Raw genomic sequence first — 22,474 nt, 5'->3', positions numbered from 1 at the left:
GACAGATATGTATAGACCAATGGGCTAGATTAGAGAGCCCAGAAATAAATTCTTGCAAATATGGCCAAATCATTTTCGATGCATGTCAAGACAATTCATTAAGGAAAGGACAGTTTCTTTAACAAATGGTGCTTGGAAAACTGGATACCTACATGAAAAGAATAAAGTTATATCCTTACCTAACACCATACACAAAAATTAACTCAAAATGCGTCAAAGAGATAACACAAAACTGTTACTTTTAGAAGAAAACATAGGGCTAAAGCTTCATGATATTGGATCTGGCAGTGTTTCTTGGCTATGACAACAAAGGCAGAGGAAACACAGGAAAAAAACAGACAAATTGGAGTTCATGATAATTAAAAACTATTGTGCACCAAAGAACATGACCAACAGAATGAAAAGGAAACCTACAGAATGGGAGAAAAGATTTGCAAGTCATGTATCTGATAAGGGATTAAATCCAGAATATATAGAGAACTCTTAAAACTCAACAACAAAAAGTGAAACAAATTCTAAGGACTTGAACAGACATTTCTCCATGAAGACATACAAATGGCCAATAAACACATGGAAAGATATTCAACATCACCTACAGGGAAATTCAAAAGCAGAAATGAGATACTACCTCCCACCCCTTAGGATGACTAACAACAATAACAACAACAAAACAGGAAATAACAAGTGCTGGCAAGGATGTGGAGAAATTGGAACCCCTGTGCACTCTTGGTGGGAATGTGAAAGGAATCGTGGAAAAAAATTAAAAATGGAATTACCATATGATCCAGCAATTCCACTTCTGGGTATATACCCAAAAGAATTGAAAGCAGGGTCTCAAAGAGATATTTGCACCCCATGTTCATATCAGCATTAGTCACAATAGCTGACACATGGAAGTAACCCAATTGTCTGTTGACAGATGAATGGTTAGGCAAACTATGGTATATGTACATACAATGAACTACAATGAACTAACCTTAAAAAGGAAGGAAATTCTGCAATATGCTACAACACGGACGAACTTTGAGAGTGTTATATTAAGTTATATTAAGAAATAAGCCAACCACAAAAAGACAAATACTATATGATCCCACTTATATGAGGTATCTAGAATAATTAAATTCATAGAGACAGAAAATAGAATAGTGGTTGCTGGGGGCGGGGGGGGGGGGGCGGTGAGCAGATGGAGAACTGTTTAATGGGGTTGTTTCAGTTTTGTAAGATGAAAAGAATTCTGGAGATGGATGGTGGTGATTGCTGCACAGCAATATGAATGTACTCAATGTCACTGAACTGTACACTTAAAAATAGTACATGACATGTTGTGTATATTTTAGCACAATTGATAAAAAAGATAATGGGACATGTCCACAGGTCCAGGAAGAGATCATTTGGGCTGGCGTGAAGGACTTCACTAAGGAAGCAAGAAAAGATGAGTTTAGAAGCATAGACTGGCATCAGATGCAAAAGGCCCTTGGATGACAAACCAGTGAGGCAGCACTTTATCTCTCAGGCAACGGGAAATCCAGAAATCCTGGGAGGATCCTCCCCCACTCGCCACCCATGCATGTGGAGCCCGAAGTGAAGAGATGGGGTTAATTCATCTTCCCAGAAAGAGCCAGGACCAAGAGACTGGTCATTCACAAGAGAGAGACCTGCCAGGAATGAGTAAAAGGACTGCTATATACAAAACCAGGTCACACAGAGACTGACAGTTCCAGGTTGGTCTGAAGGTGACAAGTGCAGTTGTGCAATTTTCCCCAGCTGGAACAGGTGTGCAGAGAGAATGCATGGTGAGTCACTTCATTGCTGGGGATCACCATACTGGGTGTGTCTGAAGGTCAGTGAGTCGAGAGGTTGTGGTCTTGGCAATGGGGTCTGGGTGGTGAGGTGTGAAGCTAGGAAGGGTGGTAGGCAGGGAGGACTGGGAGGATCTTGAAGAGAGGATCTAAGTGAATGGCAATGGTGGAAGCTGAGTGTACCAACCCTTGGACTTTCTTGGGCATCTGCCATGTGACGAAGTTGTGATGGAGTGCTATTAGGAGAGGCTGAAATGTTATGGATTAGACCGTTCGATTCCCAGAGGATACTCTGTAAGTTATAACAAGGGAACAGAGGGTTTGGAGTGTTCTTTCGGCTAATGCTTTACCTCCTGTGCTGAGAAGGGTTGCAGACCTCACACCTGGAATATCTTGGTCAGAGGGTGAAGAATGCTCACCTCTCCAAGCCCCACAGACATGGGGCATGGTAACTAAATGTCAACACTGTCAGTGATGAGCTGGAGGAGGGGACACACAACTGACCAAATGGTGTCCGTAGCACTTGGCCTCCTGGGTGAGTTGAGGAAGAAATAGTGGGGGCCCTACAGTCCACTTGGCCCTTTAACATTGTTGACAGAGAGCAACACCTTGCCATCAGAGAGCTGAAAAGCGAGGAGAGTCATCTCCTCATTCCCCTCCCCAACGCATGACAACCACCATTACATTTTCTGTCTCTGTGAATTTGCTGTTCTAGGTGCCTCATGTGACTGTTTCCTTTTTTTTTTAAGGATTTTATTTATTCATTTATTTAAGGGGGGATGGGGAGAAGGGCAGAGGAAGAGGGAGAGAATCTCAAGCAGACTCTGTGCTGAGTGTGGAGCCTGACGTGGGGCTCATCTCACAACCCTGAGATCATGAACTGAACTGAAACCAAGAGTCCGACGCTTAACTGGTTGACTGAGCCACCCAGGTGCTCCTCATGTGAGTGTTCCTTTGTGACTTCTGAGTTAGAAAATAAAGAGTTCACTTAAAAGCTTTCTGCTTCTTTTTGTCTTTTAGAAATATCAGCTTTTTTCTCAATGACTAACCTATTTTTTACTTTGAGGGTTGAAAGAGAGAAGTGTGTCTCTTTGTATCTCTTTGGCCAGGAATTCCTCCCAAACAAAGCAAGTTCTCGGCAGAGAGGAACCACTCAGAGGTACGGAAGGATGTTCCATGTCATGTGACCATGACCCAAAAGGGTGGATGGAGATCATTAGAGTAGATATCTCCTCTGTGTGACATCAGGGTGTTGGCATATCATCCGATTACACCAGGATCTCCTAAAGTGGTGGTAGGGGTCAGATGGACAGGAAGACCCTGAGTCTTCCAGAAATGACAGAACTTGAAGTTGGGTAAATAAAGGCAATGGGAAAAATCGAGAGGGTTTCTCAGTGGCCATAAGGAGCATCAGAAGAGAGTGGTTGTGGACTCCAGCTAGGGAATGCTGACGTGATTCTGGACAAGGGTATAGGAAGTGAGCGGGTCTCTGAGGGAAGTCCTGTGGTTGGCAGTTACTGGGCACACAGTTCTTCCTCACCCAGCATCCTTCCAGGCTCCATTTAAAGCATGCCACTGTCAAGTATCCCCAGGCATCCCAGGGAGAGAGTACCACTCCTTCCTTTGTTCTGTGGATATAGATTCAACAGACACTTGGCACTGAATGGAAGGGAGGGGTAGCCTTGTGTTTTCATGAAGTTTTGCTTACTCCTATGTCTATGTTAGGGTTTGGTGAGGGGAACCCCTTGAGTGCCCCTCCCAAGTTCAGAACCAAGTGAGAAATAAGACACAGGATAAGCAGTTGGAAATAAAAATGCCAGCTTTTTAAGGCAGGATAAGATGGCTTTTGATACTTCTTTCTTCTTTCCAAAATGGATAGAGTTAGCTACCTGATACTTCTTTCTTCTTTCCAAAATGGATAGAGTTAGCTACCTGCTCATTGACTGCTGGACTCTTCTGCAGGGGCACAGCCTGCCAGGTCAGCTTACCCCACGGCACAGAGTAGGCACAGAACGCACCCCTCGGCCTGCAGACAGACCACACTGGAGTGGCCAGAGGGCACTGAGCTCCACTGGGCTCATTCCATCTTCCTGACTCTGCTGTGAGTTAAGTCTCTCCTCATATGGAGAGGCATGGATGAGAGACAGGAGAGGAGAGAGAGGGAGAGAGAGAAAGGGAGAGAACACTTGTGATGCTGTTCAGTCAGGTACACCCTCATGGAGACAGGAGTGCTGGGATGGAGTCCCACTTGGACCATGTCTTACATTGTGTGATAGTTGTCCTTCTGGCTTATTTTTTTCAGTTTCAGTGGAAGGCTTGCCAGCAGTACAGGCTGCCTTATTCACCTTTGCACTCCAGCGTTTAAGAGGAGAATCAACACATGTTCATGCTTGGTAGGTGTCGTTTGAGTGAGTGGAAGGGGAGGGAGACAGGAACACCTCTTCCCAGAACTGAGGGTTGGGAACTCCTGGATCTCATATTCTCCAATTGCTTGGGCTTGGGCTGAATCTCCTAAGGTGCCCTGCTGCATGCTGAGGCCACAGCAGTAGCATGGTTGACATGATTTGCTGATATCCCAGGGAATTTGCCCTGGCCTCCTTGTTGGGTCTATTGCTGACCAAGTTCTATGTGGCCTGGACCTTGGTTGTTTCATTCATCCCCTAGGCTCAGTGCCTGGTAGCTGGTCTACCTCAGCATGCATTGGCGAGGATTTGTGAATTCATCTGGACAGGGCATAGGGCTTGTGGGCCTGGACACCATCACTGCAGCTTCCCTAGTCACTTCTACACCTAGTTAAAGGTACCACCCTGTTATTATTCCTTCCTCACTGAGGACTTTGCTGTTCTTCTTTGGTTGTTGAAGATGAAGCCTTCCACCCTTTTAAAATACCCTTCCTAATCCAGTCTTGTCTATGATTGGGATTGACTCAGAAGTAAAAAGCCTTGCTGAATCACCACCACTTCCTATAACACCCTAGCATTTTCATTAATTAAGGCCTCCCTTCCACATGTTGAATCATTCCAGCCTGAGATCTGGAATTAGGGTGCGTCCCAGGTGCAAGGAACTATTTAATGAGCACAACTCGGTCTGCACTTTATTGGGGCTCCAGAGCACAGGGCCCTTCCCGCCGTCCCCCTTCTGCCAGCGTGGCTGCCTCCTCCAAACAAGAGGAAGTGAGAGCGTGTGGATTGGGATAAGATCGGTTTCCTTCTACCTGTCTTGACATAAATATTTCAGAATTCAAACACATGTACTCTTGACCCTGTAATGGTGGGGTTTTTTGAAAACCTTGTTTCCCTCCCAAACAAGCTTTAGTTAGTCACTGGTGCTACCCCACTTTAAAAACAGGGAATGTACTTAAGTTGAGTGTCAGTTGTTGAAATACTAGGGAAGCTTAGAATACAGTTACATAAAAGCTTTCCTGGGCATATATTCAAATTGAATTATACTTTTGAAGGTCACAAAAGGCTAAGGTCTTTCCCACTCCAACGTGGCCCCTTGCTGGCTGTCTTACTTTGAAGCATAGTTTGCTCATCTGTAACGTGGGGGTCCCTCCTGTGTTAATAGCAGTGTAGAGGAAACATGCGGGCAAGGAAAAGGAGCAGCTAGCTCTGTGGAGACCTACTGTGTGCCAGCTACCCTGCCAAGAGCTTTCTTGTATTGATATTTTTAAAAATTAGTCTGAATACTTAAAAAGTCAATGCAAATGTTGGTAATTATTAGAAGTTGTATAACCATGGGAGAAGTCTGTTAATCTCTCTGAACTTAATTTCTTTACCTGTGAATCCAGAATAATACCACCAAACTCAAAGGGTGTGTAAGACTCAAATAAATTTATAGAAGTAAAGGTGTTAGGTAAAACTTATAAAGCAGCTTACATGTATTAGCTAGTATTACTGATGTTGATGATAAACCTTTAAAAAGCTGCTTGCAAATGACTTTGACAGTCTTTCTAAAGGGGGTATCTTTCCAATCTGGGTGGTGTTATAGTCAATGACAGTGTGGCAGAATAGCTATGTATCCTTTTATCTAACCCAGACTTTAAATACACCCTCTGATTCGATCACACTATCAATTTTAAAAGGGGCTCAGAGCCCAAACCAACACTGCTGGTGAGCCCCTGGGGCTGCCATCCCAAATTCTGGAGGTAGAGCTCTCATTCTCTGCAAATAGGCATGAGGATTTTTCATGGTTTTTGTGTTTTGTTTTTAGAATGACACATGCTTTGAGATCTTTTAACTTAAGAATCCTAATGGTCAGGAAAGAAACTAAGGTAGCTGTTCTTGTACTATTCATTCTACAGTGAATCGTTTGTACCACATGAAGTCAGTTCAAGAAATTTTACGTTCCTGCCTAGAGTGTACCAGAGTCTCTGCCCACTTGCTTATTTCTGATTTCTATTGCTCAGGCATGAAAGTTAGTCATGTTTGGGTCTTATTCTCTCTCTTACTCTCCAAATTAATCTGTTGGCAAGTCATGATTATTACTAATAGATTATCTAATATATATGTTTCTTTTTTATTTTTAAGATTTTATTTATTTGAGGCGCGCCTGGGTGGCTCTGTTGGTTAAGTGACTGCCTTCGGCTCAGGTCATGATCCCAGGGTCCTGGAATCGAGTCCTGCATCGGGCTCCCTGCTCGGTGGGAAGCCTGCTTCTCTCCCTCTCCCACTCCCCCTGCTTGTGTTACCTCTCTCACTGTCTCTCTCTCTCTCTGTCAATTGAATAAATAAAATCTAAAAAAAAAGATTTTATTTATTTGAGAGAGAGAGAGAGAGCACGAGTGAGGGAAGGGATAGAGGGAGAGGGAGAAGCAGACTCCCCACTGAGCAGGGAGCCCGATGCGGGGCTCGATCCTAGGACCCCGGGACCATGACCTGAGCCGAGGGCAGACACTTAACTGACTGAGCCACCCAGGGGCCGCTATTTAATATATATTTCTGCCTGTCTTTCACTAAATTGATTTGGCCACATATTACTGTATGTGACTATTCTAGTAGCTTTCCAGACAATGTGCCTTTCTCCCTTCAGTCTTTCTTCTACAACCATCTTGGTTCTGGAGCCCTGCTTGGTTTGCATGCTTCTCCAGCTCTGCAATAGTCTGTGGCTTCCCACTGCCTGTAGCACAGATTCCATCGTCCTTACCTTTCTGCTTACGGGCTCCACGGCTCCGCCCCAGGCCCCTTCCCGCCCTCCTGCAGACCCTCTACTACACACCTGAGCTTCTCCTTTCTGCTTTGCACCTTTGCTCACGTCTTTCCTCCATGTGAAATGTGCTCCCCCCATTTCCATATTATCCCACCTGGCAGGGAATGTGACCATTCCTTCTTCCTTTGCTCTCATCTTCCTCTGCAAGGGCTCAGAGCCCAGGACTGAGTCTTACAGGTCTTTAAAACTCCTGCAGAGCCTTGCTGTGACTGAGTTGATGAATCTAGAAGTATTTGGTGTTCTTTCAGTTAGTTCATCCTTGGAGTCAACTGAGTTTTCTCCCGAGCCTTTTGGATTTTTTTAAAAGATTTTATTTATTTATTTGAGAGAGAGAATAAGAGAGAGAGAGAGAGCACATGAGAGGGGGAGGGTCAGAGGGAGAAGCAGACTCCCTGCCGAGCAGGGAGCCCGATGTGGGACTCGATGCGGGACTCGATGCGGGACTCGATCCCGGGACTCCAGGATCATGACCTGAGCCGAAGGCAGTCGCTTAACCAACTGAGCCACCCAGGCGCCCCTCCCGAGCCTTTTGGGCTTTCTTGTACTATTCTCTGCACACGCAGAGTGACTCATAAAATCAAACGTGCTGGACATCTGCCAATTCTAGTCTGTGCTCCTCCTTTTTTGACAGGACCACATCTTAACTCTGCTCCGACTTTGTTAAATTAACACTTGTAGAATGGAGCACGCCCTGCCAGATGGTGAGCTGCATTTCAACCACAGACCACAAGAAAAATTGAGAGAGAAGCTTATTACCCACAGGTCCTGAGGCATGTACACAGCACACCTCAAGGGGTCACACAAGGAAGTCAAGGCTGGGTACAGGCAGAGAGAGAGAGGCAGGACCTGCGGCACATGCCTTTATTAGAGTCCATGAGTAGAGTGTTTTGGGGATCCCGGGCTAAGGCTGGATTGGTCAGTTCAAACCAAAAAGAGCTGGGTTTTGGTAAGCTCCATGGGGGTCTTATGTAGGACACACAAAAGGGGACGGCCCTGGGAGGCAGGGAAACGGTTGATCACAAGATTGGGAAGGTCACGTCAGGAACTTAGATTTGCTTGTTACTCTGCGGCTGCCTTTGGGGGCCTGCGCTTGCATGAGGGGCTAGGGTCAGCTGAAGGCCCCCACAGGCCACTTGGCCAAACAAAATAGACACTGAAGCAGCAGTACCCTGCAGGAGCTTAGCTAACCCTTGACAATCTCCCAGGCCAATAAACAAAACATTCATTACAAAGCAGAAGGAGCCAAAAGGAAATCATTAAAAAAATCAGACAACAACAGGTGTTCATTCCCTGTTTTTCATAAAGATGTTGACTTTGCTACTTCCTAGACCATTGGAGTATGTTTTTGGAAACCCCAAGGTAGTAAAAGGACTCTTTTTTTTGAGAGAGAGGGAGTTGGGGGAGGGGCAGAGAGAGAATCTTAAGCAGGCTCCATGCCCAGTGCAGAGCCTGACTCCAGGCTTGATCTCACGACCCTGAGATCATGACCTGAGCTGAAATCAAGGGTTGGACACTTAACCGGCTCTGCCACGCAGGCGGCCCTCAAAGATGGTAAAAGACTCTTAAGAATGAAAATCCTATGAAAAAAATTCTATTTATGACTTTAAATTTGTTGTACCATTTATACAGCTGGAAGTTTGCTGGCTATTGGGAGCAAATTCTTTCAATCCCCCATATGCTTGTGAATATAGAGGATATGATTATTATTAAAACTTCTGCTTCTGTTTGGGACAGAACTGAAAACTAGACCAGATTACTATAATGAGTTCTAATTCATACCAGCTTCAGGAAATAAGTTGCCAGGGGAATTAAAAACAGAGGAATTTAGAGAAATGTGAGCCTTTAAGAGCTGGCCATGGGATATTTCCCTCACCCCCCACCATTTTTATCACTATTCCTGACAATAACTTTTATTCATAATATTCCACCTGGTATGGGCTACAGAGAGCACTATACATATTTTTGAGACTGGGAAAGGTCACTTCTAGCATGTCACTTGAATTTGAGGCAGAGTAATTTTCTGGTACTTCTTTCCTAAAGGGTTTGATCAGACTTGAACAGGACTGTTTTTCATAGGGCAGGGAAAGACTCAGCTGTGTGTTCAGACTTGTCCTATTAATGTTTATGGTTAATATATATGGGCTTAGGAATTTATTCTGGTGCATTATAGCACTAATAAAATAGAATAAAGACATTAACAGTGTTTGATGTGTGTCTGAGTTCAAAATACTTCTAAACACGTTGTGATCACAATCGGTGTCTTTCAATGGATACCATCCATTGTCTCTTGTGTTGAGAAAAGAGATCTTTTTTTTTTTCACTTTAAAAAGTTATGGCAAAATATATGTAGCATAAAATTTACCATATTAGCCATTTTTAAGTGTACATTTTCAAGCACATTCACATTATCATGCAACCATCACCACTATCCATCTCCAGAACTTTTCATCATCCCAAATTGAACCTATTAAACAATTACTTCTCATTCCCCTCTGCCCCCAGCACTTGGTAACCACCATACTATTGTTTGTCTCTATGGATATGACTGTTCTAGGTGTCTCATAAAAGCGGAATCATACAGAATTTGCTTTTTTGTGGCTTATTTCACTTAATTTAACCTCCTCAAGTTTCATCCACGTTGTAGCATGTGTCAGAATTTCCTTCCTTTTTAGGTCAAATAATATCTCATTGTATGTATGTGCCACCTTTTTTTTATTCTTCCATATGCTAATGGATACTTGGGTTGTTCCCACCTATTGACTATTGTGAGTAATACTCCTATGAACATAGGTGTTCAAATATCTATTCAAATTGAGATCTCTTTCTTTTGGAAAAAACAGGGCAAGTGGGAGAAAGTCATGCTTTCTTGAGTAACTGTGACTCAAAATTGCCCTAAACCCATTTTTTTCAGGTTTTGAAAAGTAGATACCGCGATGAATAAGGAACCTGAAAAATTAGAGTGGATATTTCCTTACAACAGAAGGAAGTAAAACCAAATAACCCTGAATCTTTAAAGATTTGCTGCATTAATATTAGATGAGGGGGATGAATTAAAAAAATTTTTTTAGGTAAGAGATTCACTTATTCACATAGATGAGTGTTGAGTAAGAAATAATTTCACCATGGTATTTATGGTCCTAGCTGGTAAGATTTCAAAATCCAAGTGACAGAATACTTAGAGAAACCTGAGGGAAAACCTAAATAAGAAACTTGTGAAAAGCCACTGACTATAACCATGAGATTATAGAAGTCTGCTAAAATTGCTTATTATACTATTTGGGAGAGGAAATAGTATATGTTTATGTGTGAATTTTTTATGGTTGCCCTAACAAAACAACAATGGCTGGATATCTACAAATTGGAAATAAAAACTCAGAGCAATGGAAGCAATGAGGTTTTTATGACGGGGTAAATGTGGCTGTTTAGGTGCAGGGGATTTTTAAGAAAACTGAAGTTGGGCGGGCGCCCGCGGCGGTTCCCACCCCGCCATCACTCAGGGAAGCCACGCCCTGTAGTTACCCTGGTTGACAGCAGATGGCAGCAGAGAGAGGTTTTCCACATCTCGGTGGGTTCTAGTCTGGACTAAGGGCTTCTGAGAAACTTCGAGCGGTAGAAAAAGTCTTTGATAAGTTATTTAGTTTCCCAAAGAAATGGAAACAGCCAAACTAACCTCTAGTCTCAGGTCTTTTCCTGGCAAAAGCCTGCGATCTTTCATGATTTAACTTTCTGTTTCTGTGGGTCCCCAAAAGAAACTATTTCACACCCTGAACTCTTTCTGTGGTGCTTTGGTGTGCCTGTCACATCCAGCTGGTTCCATATTGTACTGTTTTGTAAAGTAAACACGTCATACACATCTGCCTTCTACACTGTGACCTTTTAAAATCATCTTTGCATTTGCCAGGGGCTTAGAACAAAGCTCTGCTCATAGGAGGAGCTAATAGATGCGTTTTTAAAATGGATAACGAAATGGTAAATATTCTTAAGTATTTTTGTAAGATCCTTCACCAAGTTTGTCATAATATCCTTACTATTAAGATGAAAACTTGTGAATTAGATGCAGCTAAGTACATTTATCCTTAAAATTCCAAACTCAAGTCATGCTGATAAGATGAACTGACATTGAGCTGGAAGGAAATCTTGGGTGGTTGTTCCATATTCAACATTTTTATTGGCTTAAATAACTATAGAGAAAGCAGGCTAATTAAACTGACAGATGACATAAAGTTGGAAGGAATTGCCAATGAACTGAATACAGGGCTCAGAAAGATCTGGATGGACTAGAGGGATGAGCCCAAATCAGCAAGATGAAATTTTGACAGGGAAAATGTAGAGGCTTGCGCGTAGGTTGGAACGTGACATGTACTACAAAGTTTGGTAGGAGGTGGGGGTGGAAGAGTGGGAAGGGAAGGGGACGGGGAGTAGTCTGAAAACTTGGAACCAGTGCAATTGTTCATGAACAAGGCGATGATTCAACAATTTAGGGCCCAGTCATTCTATGGAATATTGTATATCTGTTAAAAAGAAGAAGTTAGTTCTACACATACTGACCCGGAAAGATTTCTAAGGCATAGTACTAGATGAGAAGCTACCACAGAAAAAACATATGTAGGAAATGCAAAGTGGTTATGTATGTTGGTGTGTATATGTATATAAGTATCTGTAACAGCGTAGAGAAAAGACTGGAAGGATATACATGGAGAGGTTAATACTTCTAAGCAGAGTTGTGAAGTGAGACTTTCACATTTGACTTTATATATTTCTGTATTTAATTTTCAATGCAAATATATTTATATATTAATTCTGTAATTACATAAATCACCTTGGTCGTCTTGTAACTGAAGGTGAGGAAAGGTGATGAGCATTCAAAGAGCTCACTTGGGTCAGTGTGTCTAGAAGAGTCACCCCAGGGCTGCGCCATGCTGGAGTGCTGCGTCTCCCTTCGGGAGGACCCTGACGTCCTGAAGAGTATACCCCCTGCCCTGAGGGGGAGTCTGCAAACTCCTGGCACTGGAGTGCTAGTGCCTGACTGCCTGAGGTTAGAGAATGTGTTTTATTTATTTAAGAGAGAGAAAGTGAGAGACAGAGCATGAGCGGAGGGGAGAGGCAGAAGCAGACTCCCGCTGAGCAGGCAGCCCGATGCGGGGCTCGATCCCAGGACCCTGGGATCATGATCTGAGCCGAAGGCAGACGCTTAACTGACTGAGCCACCCAGGCGCCCCTGTTTTATTCTTTCTTATTTACTGGTACCTAGTAGGTTGGTACACAGTAGTTGCTTAATATTGAATGAACGAATGAGTGACAACTGGGAAATGTGGAGCTGTGGAGCTGGAAAATAACGTTGGGGTTGAACTTGGATCTGTTCTCAGTTATTTAAGGTTATTAAGTGGAAAATAGACTTACTTTGGGTCCACCAGAGGGCAGAACAGATGTTATAAACAGGCAGATTTCAGCACAACAATAGGGAATTCTTCTGATGGCCTCCAGCCCCACGTGGTCTGTACTACCCACCCCTTCTTTGGCCTCATCTCTTCCCATTCTCTCCCTGGCTCTGGTGTCCAGGACTTTCTCTCTCCCTGGACGACTCTCCCCTGAGATATCCGTTTGGCTTGCTTCTCCATTTACTCTAGGCTTTTAGCAGAGAGGCCTTCCCTGACCACCCTATACTAAACAGCAATTCTCATTGCCCCTGGCCCTTCCTATTTCCATTATGCACTTTTGTTTTTCTCCGTTGCACTTATCTGAAGCATATATAATCAACAGGGATTTGTTTGTAGTCTGCCTCCTTCAACATGAAGGCAGAGATTTTGTTTTGTTGGCAGTCTCTGTGCCCAGTAGTTCCTGGCACTCAGTTGGTACTCGGTAAATATTGGCTGAGTAAATGAATAATTCAAGATGCACAGGAATGGAATGAAGTGTCTCAAGAAGTAAGGACTCCTCCTTAACCCTATCAACACTGGGGAAGATGGGGAGTCCCTATGGTGTTGGCTACTAGCTTCGGGAATTAAGGGCACTGGGGGAATTCTAGAAGTCCAACCCACCACACCCTTTGTGTGATAGGACTGTCTGCTATTGGCCTTTGAGTATGATATGGTATCTCCCTGAGGGATGCCTTCCCTGTCCGGTCAATAGGAAGAGTACTATCTGAAGGCCTATTCTTGCCAGGGCAGCTGTGAGGATTAAATGAGATCATATGCATAAAACACTTGGTCATAGAGACTCTTAACTAGATGAATGGAAACTTTAAGGCTCTGTGGACTTTTCTTTCACTAGAGCAACATAGCTGTTATCACCCTTCTTGCACTGTGACATTCACACTCAACCCTTCCTCTCCCATCCTATGTGGCTAGTCTCTCCTCCCTCTGTATTGTGCTTACTTCAGACTTTGTGTAAATGTGCATTTTTTCCACCTTCCAGTTTATCAAGCTTTGCTGGAGTCATTTCTATCTAAAATACCACCGATCATCTTTCCAGCTTGGGGTCTATCTAATGGAAAAGAGATGGCAGTATTTTACTTAGCATTTTACGACATAGAAAGCTTTTACGTGAATTACCATATTTGGTTGCCAGTAAACTTGGGAAGTATTCAGTCAGCCCATTTTAAGATGAGAAAACTGAGGTCCAGAGATATAAGTGAGCTTCTGCCTACCCACCATAAACCCTTCTCAGCATGTTGCCTGTTGCTTTCTAGTCAACCGCCGAGGTCAGTGATAGCAGTGATGGGCAGCTCAGGCCAGACCACCCTGGAGAATACTACCTTTGTCCTCCTGAGTTGACCCTGATTCACTTGTACCAGTGACAATCCACCTTTTGACGGTTGTATATTTACGGAAGAGTTGAGATCATGAGTGCCAGTTTACTAATAAACCTTGTACCAGGTAGAATTAGCAGCTGGGCTGCACCCACTGCTTGATAAGCTCCCAAGGCCACATACACTGATGCTCTGTCCATGCTGAGGACTTCCTGGAGGCTGGCCTGTGTGAGGCCAGAGAGGCTGTGGCCTTGATGCAGTCAACCGGACACAAGGTCCTTTGGCAGAATCGTTAAAAACCAACCAACCAACCAACCAACCAACCAACCAGCAAAGTTTTTTCTTACCTAGCACAAAGGACAAACTTGAGATATATATTGAGGTTTAAATTCAAGTTCAGAGTTCAAGTTCTAATTTTCAGGCATGTGGCCAGACCGCTCTATAAGTTCTTAAAAGTGGTCAGCAATAATCTGTAATTACTTTGACCCAGTCTTTTAAAATCTTGAGGGTAATAATCTTCATAGCTTTTAAGAGTGAACATATCTATTTAAAAATCATGTGCTGTTTTAACAGGCTGCATGCAGAGCATAGTGGAAAATGGCCAGGGACTATTTCTTATCCCTTTTCTATTACTTGGATGAAAGTTGGCTGTTTTTTGTCTGCTTTTTTTTTTTTTTAAGTTTTTTTTATTTTTGAGAGAAGGAAAAAAAAAGAGAGAGAGTGGAGGGGAGGGACAGAGGGAAAGGGAGAGAGAGAATCTCAAGCAGACCCCCCCCCCGAGCACAGAGCCTGATGCGGGGCTCCATTCCACGACCCTGAGACCATTACCTGAGCCGAAATCAAGAGTCAGATACCCACCCAACTGACTGAGCCACCTAGGCACCTCTGGTTTTTTTGTCCTCTTAAATCCATTTTAAAAGTGTATGGTGTATGGTTCTCCATAAAAATATTCATAATTACTAATATGTGTAAAACACTTTGAGGTCCCTGGGCTGAAGGCTCATTCTACTGAAAGGACCGAAGCATTGCTGGCCAACCAGGGGAGAGCACGTGAGGGCAAGGCAGGCCTTCTGGTGTCAGGCACTCACACACACAGGGACAGGCTCACCTGTCGGGCTTATTTCCCATGGAAGTGGGCACTAAGGAAGAAAAAGCAGTTTCACAAGACCGGCTTTGATTACATACAAATATACAGAAAGAAAATTCCCTAGAAAAGACACCTTATAGAATTCTTCTAATGGCTCGGCCAAACTTCACCATGAATCACATTTTTAAGTGTCAACTTCCATGATTCTTCTTGGAGCCAGAGTGGTCACATGAACCCAACTTGGCATTCTCCAGGTTACAAATCCAGTCCACACATCATACTTTAAACACACATGTGTGTTTGTCAAAAACCAGTTCAAGGTGAGCATGTGGTTGGGCAAAAATATTCTCTCCTTCTCCCTCCCTTGTCAAGCTTTCTAGTAACAGAGACTTTTCTGTAAGTGGCAGAGGAATCCCAGAATAGTGGACAGATACTCTGGTAACTTACCCATTTGGGGTTATGAAATAGAAAATATTAACATATGAAATAGGCTATAGATGAAATTAAAATTTGCCCTTCTATTAAAAACTGTAATAGATTTTAAATAGCTATTTTATGAATTAATTATATTTTAATATTTTAAATGACATTTGAGACATTACAAAATTATTTTAGTTACAAGCATGTAATTAAAGCTATCATTTATTATTACAAAATGTTTTTACAATGCTATTCTTGGCAACAGGAAAATGTTTACCCTCATTAAAATATGTTGAGTACCATTTTTTGGAAAACATGTCAAGCACAATGATGATATTAGGGTTCAGTTTATCCTATAGAACTGCTAAATACTTATCTAAACTCTAGTTTCTATTTAAAAATAAAGGTCTACCAATTCTATTTTCACTTAAGAAAACTGGATGCTGAAGAGGGAAGCAAACTTTTGAAGTAGATGAAACTCATTTTTAATCATCAGAATTTAGAGTCTAGTCTTTCCATCTGTTCTTTAAAAACGGTAACTACCCCTCCCCTCATTTTGTTCAGCACCATTAAATTGTACTGTGGCAATAAAATATTCCCAAGCAATCTCTTTCAATCAGTGTTCCTGCCATTTACCACAGTAATGGAAAAGACAAACACTGTAAAGGAAAGAGGGTGTCTTGAGCCAGCCTGTAGTTGGTAGTGGTTGGTGGTCCATCCAGTCCATATTTCTCATGCAAAATTACACCTAAATTTTGGAAATGAGGCCCTTTGCTATTATAAGCCATCACTAAGTTCTTCTAGGTGGTTTCACGTGTGAGAGGCTGGAATGCTTTCATGTGCTACATACCAAAATTAATACAGCAAACAGCTTCTCAGGCACTGCAAATTATTCAAAACTGAAAGGCCGTATTTTAAATTCAGTGATAGTATCTAATTGCACATGTTTTAATAATCTGTGCCTTTGAAATAGGAGGAACATCTAATGGTTTCAAAACATCTTGCAGTCAAAAGAACATATCCCATTTTAAAGTTTTCACTTAAAAAAAAAAGCATGACAGAGTTTGAAGCATTAGATAACCCTGCCCATTGTTAGAGACTAAAACTTCCCAAGAGAATAAAAGAATCAAGAATCTCTATTTTCACCTTTAGTTCGGGGACTATGGCAAAGGGAGCCCTAAGGGGATCAACCCAAACTTCTCAGCGTCCTCTTTAGAACTTGGCATTTCTCTCCTTTCCTCAAAGAAAGAGAAACAAACGCTGATGTCCTTTATTTAAAATCTGAGAGTACCTACACCCATAACCCCTACCAGCACGGGGTTTTACTGGAACTAATTGTAGTAAAAATCAGTATAGGCATAGAATTATGCCTTTGTTTTCAAGCTTTAGGAGAGTAATGCTCTGTTGGAGGCATCTGGAGTTTCACTGAGATCTAGAGCAGTTTCAAATGGTTGCGTTTAAGGTAAGAATCTTGATCTTGGGAAATGCTGGTGACGGTGCCTTGATAGCAAAGCACCTGTGCCTCATCCTTTTCACCCTATCTTTTATCCACTAGCTGGGTAATGTGTTAAACTGGTTTTTTTGACTTTCCGGAACAATATCTAATTAGCAAATAACACAATTCAGTGACATTTAGTAGTATGCAAATTCCAGACACTGCAATCATGAAAACCGTAAAGACAGTCTTTTCCGTGGGCCTGGAAACAAAGCAGTCCACTGTATTGGGACAAGGCCATGCATTGCATTTCACCAAACGCTGCATGGAGAACCCGTCATACATGATGTAGAAGACGTACATGAAGACCGCTTCAAAGATGACCCGGAAGAAGATGCTGCTGGTGTAGGTCCACCACAGTGACCCTTCGATGCGGACCTTCTGGCTTTTGATCTCTTCGATGTCTTTAAATTCATTCTTTATCTCTCCCTTAATGAACTTCCTTTTCTTCTCGTGTCTCCGGTAGGCAACATGCATGGCCACCAAGAGAGCTGGTGTGGACACAAAGATCAGCTGAAGAGCCCAGAGTCGGATGTGAGAGATAGGGAAATAGTGATCATAGCACACATTTTTGCACCCAGGCTGTAGAGTGTTGCAGACAAAATCGGCTTGCTCATCTCCCCACACTTCCTTTGCAGCTACCACAAGGATCATAATGCGAAAAATGAAGAGGACCGTGAGCCAGATTTTCCCAATACTGGTGGAGTGTTTATTGACACCCCCCAGAATAGTCTGTAGTGTGCTCCAATCCATCTTCTCCTCTGGGCGGTCTGGAAAAGACAAAGTGAACACAATACAGGAGTGACTAGTCAGGACAGAATTTGGGAAATTTCTCTGGGTCCCAGGTAAGTCAGCAGTCTTAAATCTCTTCTTGAGCAAACACCAACTCTTACACAACCTCACCAAAAAAGGTGAAAACAAAACCAACCTAGTTTGCCATAGGATTAGATGTATAGTTCCCAAACCACCTGGAACATGTTTGTATGTGTTCTCTAATAAAGAGTAGCTTATTCACCAGAATAATTCACCCAATGTTTAGCACATAATAAAGGTTTGGGGGGTGGGGGAGGAGCACCACAAGCAAAAGTACTCACTAACTTAAAGGCACTAATTAGTGCTGACCCAACTCTCTGCAGACTCTGCTTGAGTTACTCAGCACTGGGTCAGCACTCAGCTGTTGCATCTGCCTGTTGGCCTCAAGTTTTGGATGATACCAGTGGGACTGATACTAGCTGAGGCCAGCCTTGCCTTAAAGGCCAATGGGACATCTCCCTGCAGAGCCCCTTCCTTTTTCTTCCTTCCTTCCTTCCTTCCTTCTTCTTTCTTTCTTTCTCTTTTTCTTTCCTTCCTTTTTAAGATTTTATTTATTTATCTGACAGCGAGCGAGAGAGAGCGCACACAAACAGGGAGAGCGGCAGAGGAAGAGGGAGAAGCAGGCTCCCCGCTGAGCAGGGAGCCCCGCATCGGGGCTTGATCCCAGGGCCCTGGATCATGACCTGAGCAGAAGGCAGATACTTTTTTTTTTTTTTTTAAGATTTTATTTATTTATTTAGACAGAGAGACACAGCGAGGGGGGAACACAAGCAGGGGGAGTGAGAGAGGGAGGGAGAAGCAGACTTCCCGCGGAGCAGGGAGCCTGATGGGGGGCTCGATCCCAGGACGCCGGGATCATGACCTGAGCCGAAGGCAGACGCTTAACGACTGAGCCACTCAGGTGCCCCGGAAGGCAGATACTTAACCCACTGAGCCACCCAGGAACCCTTGAGCCACTTTCCTTAAAAATATTTCAGTTCACATTCATGGACTTGGGATGTAGGAGTAAAATGACTGGTATCAATGGTAAAGTTTATATTTAAGGTACTCCCAAGTTAAAATTTCACAAAAGCCTTCACTTCTTTTTTCTACATAAGGTGCAGGTTAGAATCAGTCTTTCCATGCAGCAAAGCCACTCTGCATGGATTTTGGCATACTTTTTGTATATGGATTGGTGGTCCTCACTGCCATGCTGGGACTGATTGCTCGGTTAGTACTGAGGGATATCTGTTTGGTAATTGTACCTGTACATTTTTATTTAGGGCTCTGGTTTTAATTTAGAAGCATTTTAAAGAGGCACACTAAGAAAAATGACAGAAAATTTAACTCAGTGATTCCCCCCATCACTGGCCCTACAGGGTGAGTCACTGCATTGAAGTTTAGAACCAAAGCCTGCTGGGTTAATGTACTACTCATTGAAAAGGGATTTGGAGAAGCCTGTGGCTCAATCTTTCATGAGACAGTGGCCTTCTCTTCATTCCAGGATATGAGGTGTCTTCATTTATTCATAGTTACACCCCATCTGTCTCAATCAACCTCTTTTGTAAACAGGATTTCGCCTCTCTACGATTCTGGTGAGTGATCTGTTTTCCACCCCTTCTAAGCTGATAGTGAATCCTCCTTCTTATGTTAAATTCTCTCCTCATTTTGAGCAAGTTGGGTCCTGTTTCCTCATGGACTTCTTAAGCAGGCTTGGAACGAACGCCTTTCAACACTGTGCCTCATCTTGGGCGCTGTTGTGGGGCACCAAGGTCTGGCTGAAGCCACCCAATGCCACCTTGGCCAGAGGAGGCAGGAGAGACATGGAGAAGAGTCCCAGACAGAAAAACTAGGTAAGATTGAAATGTGCTTGGGAAACAGTTAGTCCTACTCAGCTTGACAAAGAGACACATCAACTGGAAGAAACCAGGGTTTAGTCCTGGTTCAGCCCTGACTCTTACAGACTGTCTAGGAGGTTCCTGGGCGAGCCAAAATTCATCTTTTAACCAATTTTATGAAATTAGACAGTCCAGTTCCTCATCGGCACTTACCAACTGGAAAGCAGAACACTCACTGAAATAAACTGTCCATGGTTTAATTCAATACATCTGGCTAAAAATCTAGGGATGGGGCTTATGCCTTTGCCTCTTCCAGAGTACCAAGGATCTCACACTCTACTATAAACCAGTCCAATCATCATCAGTTGAGAAAAATTCAGTTCAAAGTAAACCCTATATTGTTGTTGTGTTTTTTAAAGCTTTTGGTTGAGTTGCCACCAAAATGTTTTAAAGGCTCTTTAAAACATCCTTCTAGGAAGAGGAGCAAATTAAAATTTGCTCCCCAGATGAGACAGGGGTAATAGCTCAAGATGGACTAACCAAGCAGGCTGGAATTGTTCTCAATATTCAAATCACCCAGGGAGCTGCTCTCCTGCCTTTCTTGACCTGGCAGATAGGTCATGGGCAGGCTCCTATCTGGCCCACACCACCCTGTAATTGTTTGGAGTTCTGCCAGCAGTGAGTTGAGGAGCTGGTTCTGTTCTCTAGGGAAGGCACTGGGTGAATCACCAGGTTGCAGAAAAGGCAAAAGGAATTCTTACCCCTTAACTTCTTCTCAGTCCTTACTTTTTGGATGGCTGACCTCTCCACAGAGCGCCCCCACCCCCTCAGAGGCGTCTGTAATTGCGCCTGACTGAGCGCACTAGTTTTGAAAGAGACTCAAAGGGCTAACGGGGACATGGCTGTCACCAAACGTCTCAAGACAGGGTCATACCAAGTAAATGCTCACGGTCAGACGGGTCCGGCTGTCAGAAAACTGAAAGACACACACCATTTAGGCTTATTTCCCCCCTCCACTGAGAGAACCTTGAAGGGCTAAAGCAACCGTCCTAAAGAACACGTTTCTCAGCTGCACACTACCTCATTTGTAAACAAATGTCCTAAAGCTTTCCATCCAGCTGGAAAAGCCCACCTGGAGATAAACGTTCTTGATTAGGAAAAAGAGAAGCAACCAAACTTCAACTCAGATTTAGGCCGCGGTCTGGGGCTCTGGGCTCACAAGGGGCAGGGAGTTCTAGTTAATCTCTGCCAGACCTCGACCTGAGTGATTTTCTTTGCAAAGGCAGTGCGAGGAGGTAAAGGTCAGTTTCCTCCTGTGAAGGCTTCCTGCTAACAAACGAAATGGATGTTTCTTCAGGAACTAAGCCTTCAGCCCATTAAAAACTTCTAGTGGCTGCAGTTAAAGCAACCCGGCGGCTGTGCGAGAATTTCCCGGGAGGAATATTATCGACAATCATTCACGCCGAGGTCGAACTGTCTCCGGCTGGCTGGCTTCCCCTCCCCCGCCCTGCGCGCCGAACCCGATCACTGGCTCTGGGGTTCTGTTACCACGTTCCCTTCCCCGGCGCGCCGCTGCAAATCCAGCCGGAACAGCCCGATTCGAATTTCAGAACTCGGCTGAAGGAACTCACTCCCTTCTCCAGAAGTTCGCTCTCGCCTCTTGCCCTCCGCCCCAGGTCCGCTGTCGCCACTGTCCGGGTCAAGGACGGCGCAGGGGCCTCAGTGCACACCGGGTCCAGCTGGGGGTCCCGGATTCCCTGGCCGCGGCTAGGTCCCCCAGGCCTGGCCGTCCCGGGGTTCCTCCAGGCGCGGGGTCCCCCAGCCCAGGCCGTCCCGGGGCGCTGAGGGTCGGGCGCCGGCGGCGCAGCCTCACCTGTGCGAGAGGGAGCGCTCGGCGAGGTCGCGGGTGACGGCTGTGCGCTCCCCGGGGTCTGGGCCGGCACTGGCCGGGGCCGCCTCGGCGCTAGCTGTGGGCTGCGGCGCCGCCGACTGGCTGCGAGTCCGGGAGAGCGGAGCGCGCCGGGCGCGTCGGGTCTTCAACACCTGCCTGCCCCTGCGACGCCTTTTAACCGCACCCCACACTCCGCCTCTTCCCTGAAGCTATTTAGAAAGTTACGGAGGGGGCGGCTCCTCGCTGCCCGGCCGCCCCCAATGCTGCGGGCGGGGCGCGCAGGGCCTCCTCGGTAGCCAGAGCTTCCCCAGGACCCGGATCCCTCGATCGCCCCCCGAGGTACCGGAGATCCTGGCCCGGTAGTGCCCCCAAGCACCCCGGAGCGCCTGGATTCCCCTTGGTCTCCAAGCGCCCTGGGCCCGCCTCGACACCCCAGCCCCTCCGCTCCGGGTCCAAGCCAGGGGAGGCTGAGCCTTGTGACCTGAGGAGGATGCAAAGCCCCAGGCCTCGTCTCTCTGCGTTTTGGGGATGGGTGGGGTTAAAGGATAGTTGTTGCTGTTATTATTTCTACTTGGACTAGTTCAACAGTACTATTGTATTTAAAGCTCTGCTTTAATATATATATATATATATATTTTAATTATTAGAAAAACAGACGTTCCCAACGATTTGAAGATTTAAGTTCAGGCCATGGAGGTTCCAGTTCCTTGCGAGGCTCTCCGCTGCAGCGCGGTGGCGCAGGGTGACCGTTCCCTCCTTGGAATTTGGGTTCAGAGTGGGCGAGCAGGTGGGGCCACCACGGCTGGCCAAGTTCCTGCTTCTTCCTCCCCCCAAAGGCCAAGGCCTCCTTGACTTCCCTTTTTGACCGACCACTTTCAACAATATGCCAAGGGTTAGGGTTGGAGGTGGTGAGGGAGACAAGTTTTGTTCTTGCCAAGGATGGCATGGGGCTTCTCCGAGGGCCCTGGATGTGGATGTCCGGCCATCTGCACCACGGCAGAGGGTGCTCTACCTGGGCTCTGCCCGCTTCCTCCTCCCTTCCACAGTTGGGGAATCACAAGGCAGTTACTCAAATGTGGGGTGGGGGAGACCCTGATTTTTCAGAAAGAAAGAGTATGAATGAAGTCTATGGGCCCCCCTTCCCCTGCACACACACACACACACACACACACACACACACACACACACACACACAC

The 22,474-nt window shown here is 44.7% G+C and overlaps 1 protein-coding gene across 2 annotated transcripts; it reads right to left on the bottom strand.

Moving 5' to 3' along the window:
• Nucleotides 1-15,439: 15,439 nt before the first annotated feature.
• Nucleotides 15,440-21,451, bottom strand: GJB2 (gap junction protein beta 2). Of its 2 annotated transcripts, none has more exons than XM_025875299.2 (2): nucleotides 21,261-21,451; nucleotides 15,440-17,527 (listed from the first exon to the last, which is right to left on the bottom strand). In XM_025875299.2, exon 2 carries the CDS (start codon nucleotides 17,508-17,510, stop codon nucleotides 16,830-16,832), a length of 681 nt encoding a protein of 226 aa, XP_025731084.1. In that variant the 5' UTR covers nucleotides 17,511-17,527; nucleotides 21,261-21,451; the 3' UTR covers nucleotides 15,440-16,829. The 2 variants fall into 2 exon arrangements, with proteins under 2 accessions (XP_025731084.1, XP_073750901.1); XM_073894800.1 differs by lacking the exon at nucleotides 21,261-21,451 and adding an exon at nucleotides 21,019-21,048.
• Nucleotides 21,452-22,474: the final 1,023 nt, after the last annotated feature.

The sequence above is a fragment of the Callorhinus ursinus genome, unplaced genomic scaffold (assembly GCF_003265705.2).
Source record: "Callorhinus ursinus isolate GAN/ISIS: 27379988/994484 unplaced genomic scaffold, GSC_fseal_2.0 scaffold7, whole genome shotgun sequence".
NCBI lineage: Eukaryota > Metazoa > Chordata > Mammalia > Carnivora > Otariidae > Callorhinus > Callorhinus ursinus.
The sequence above is the reverse complement of the archived record's forward strand: the minus strand, read 5'-3'. Positions and strand labels throughout refer to the sequence as shown.

Bases quoted from the DNA above. Each gene is read 5' to 3' on its own strand.
- GJB2 (XM_025875299.2), bottom strand. From the start codon at position 17,510: ATGGATTGGAGCACACTACAGACTATTCTGGGGGGTGTCAATAAACAC.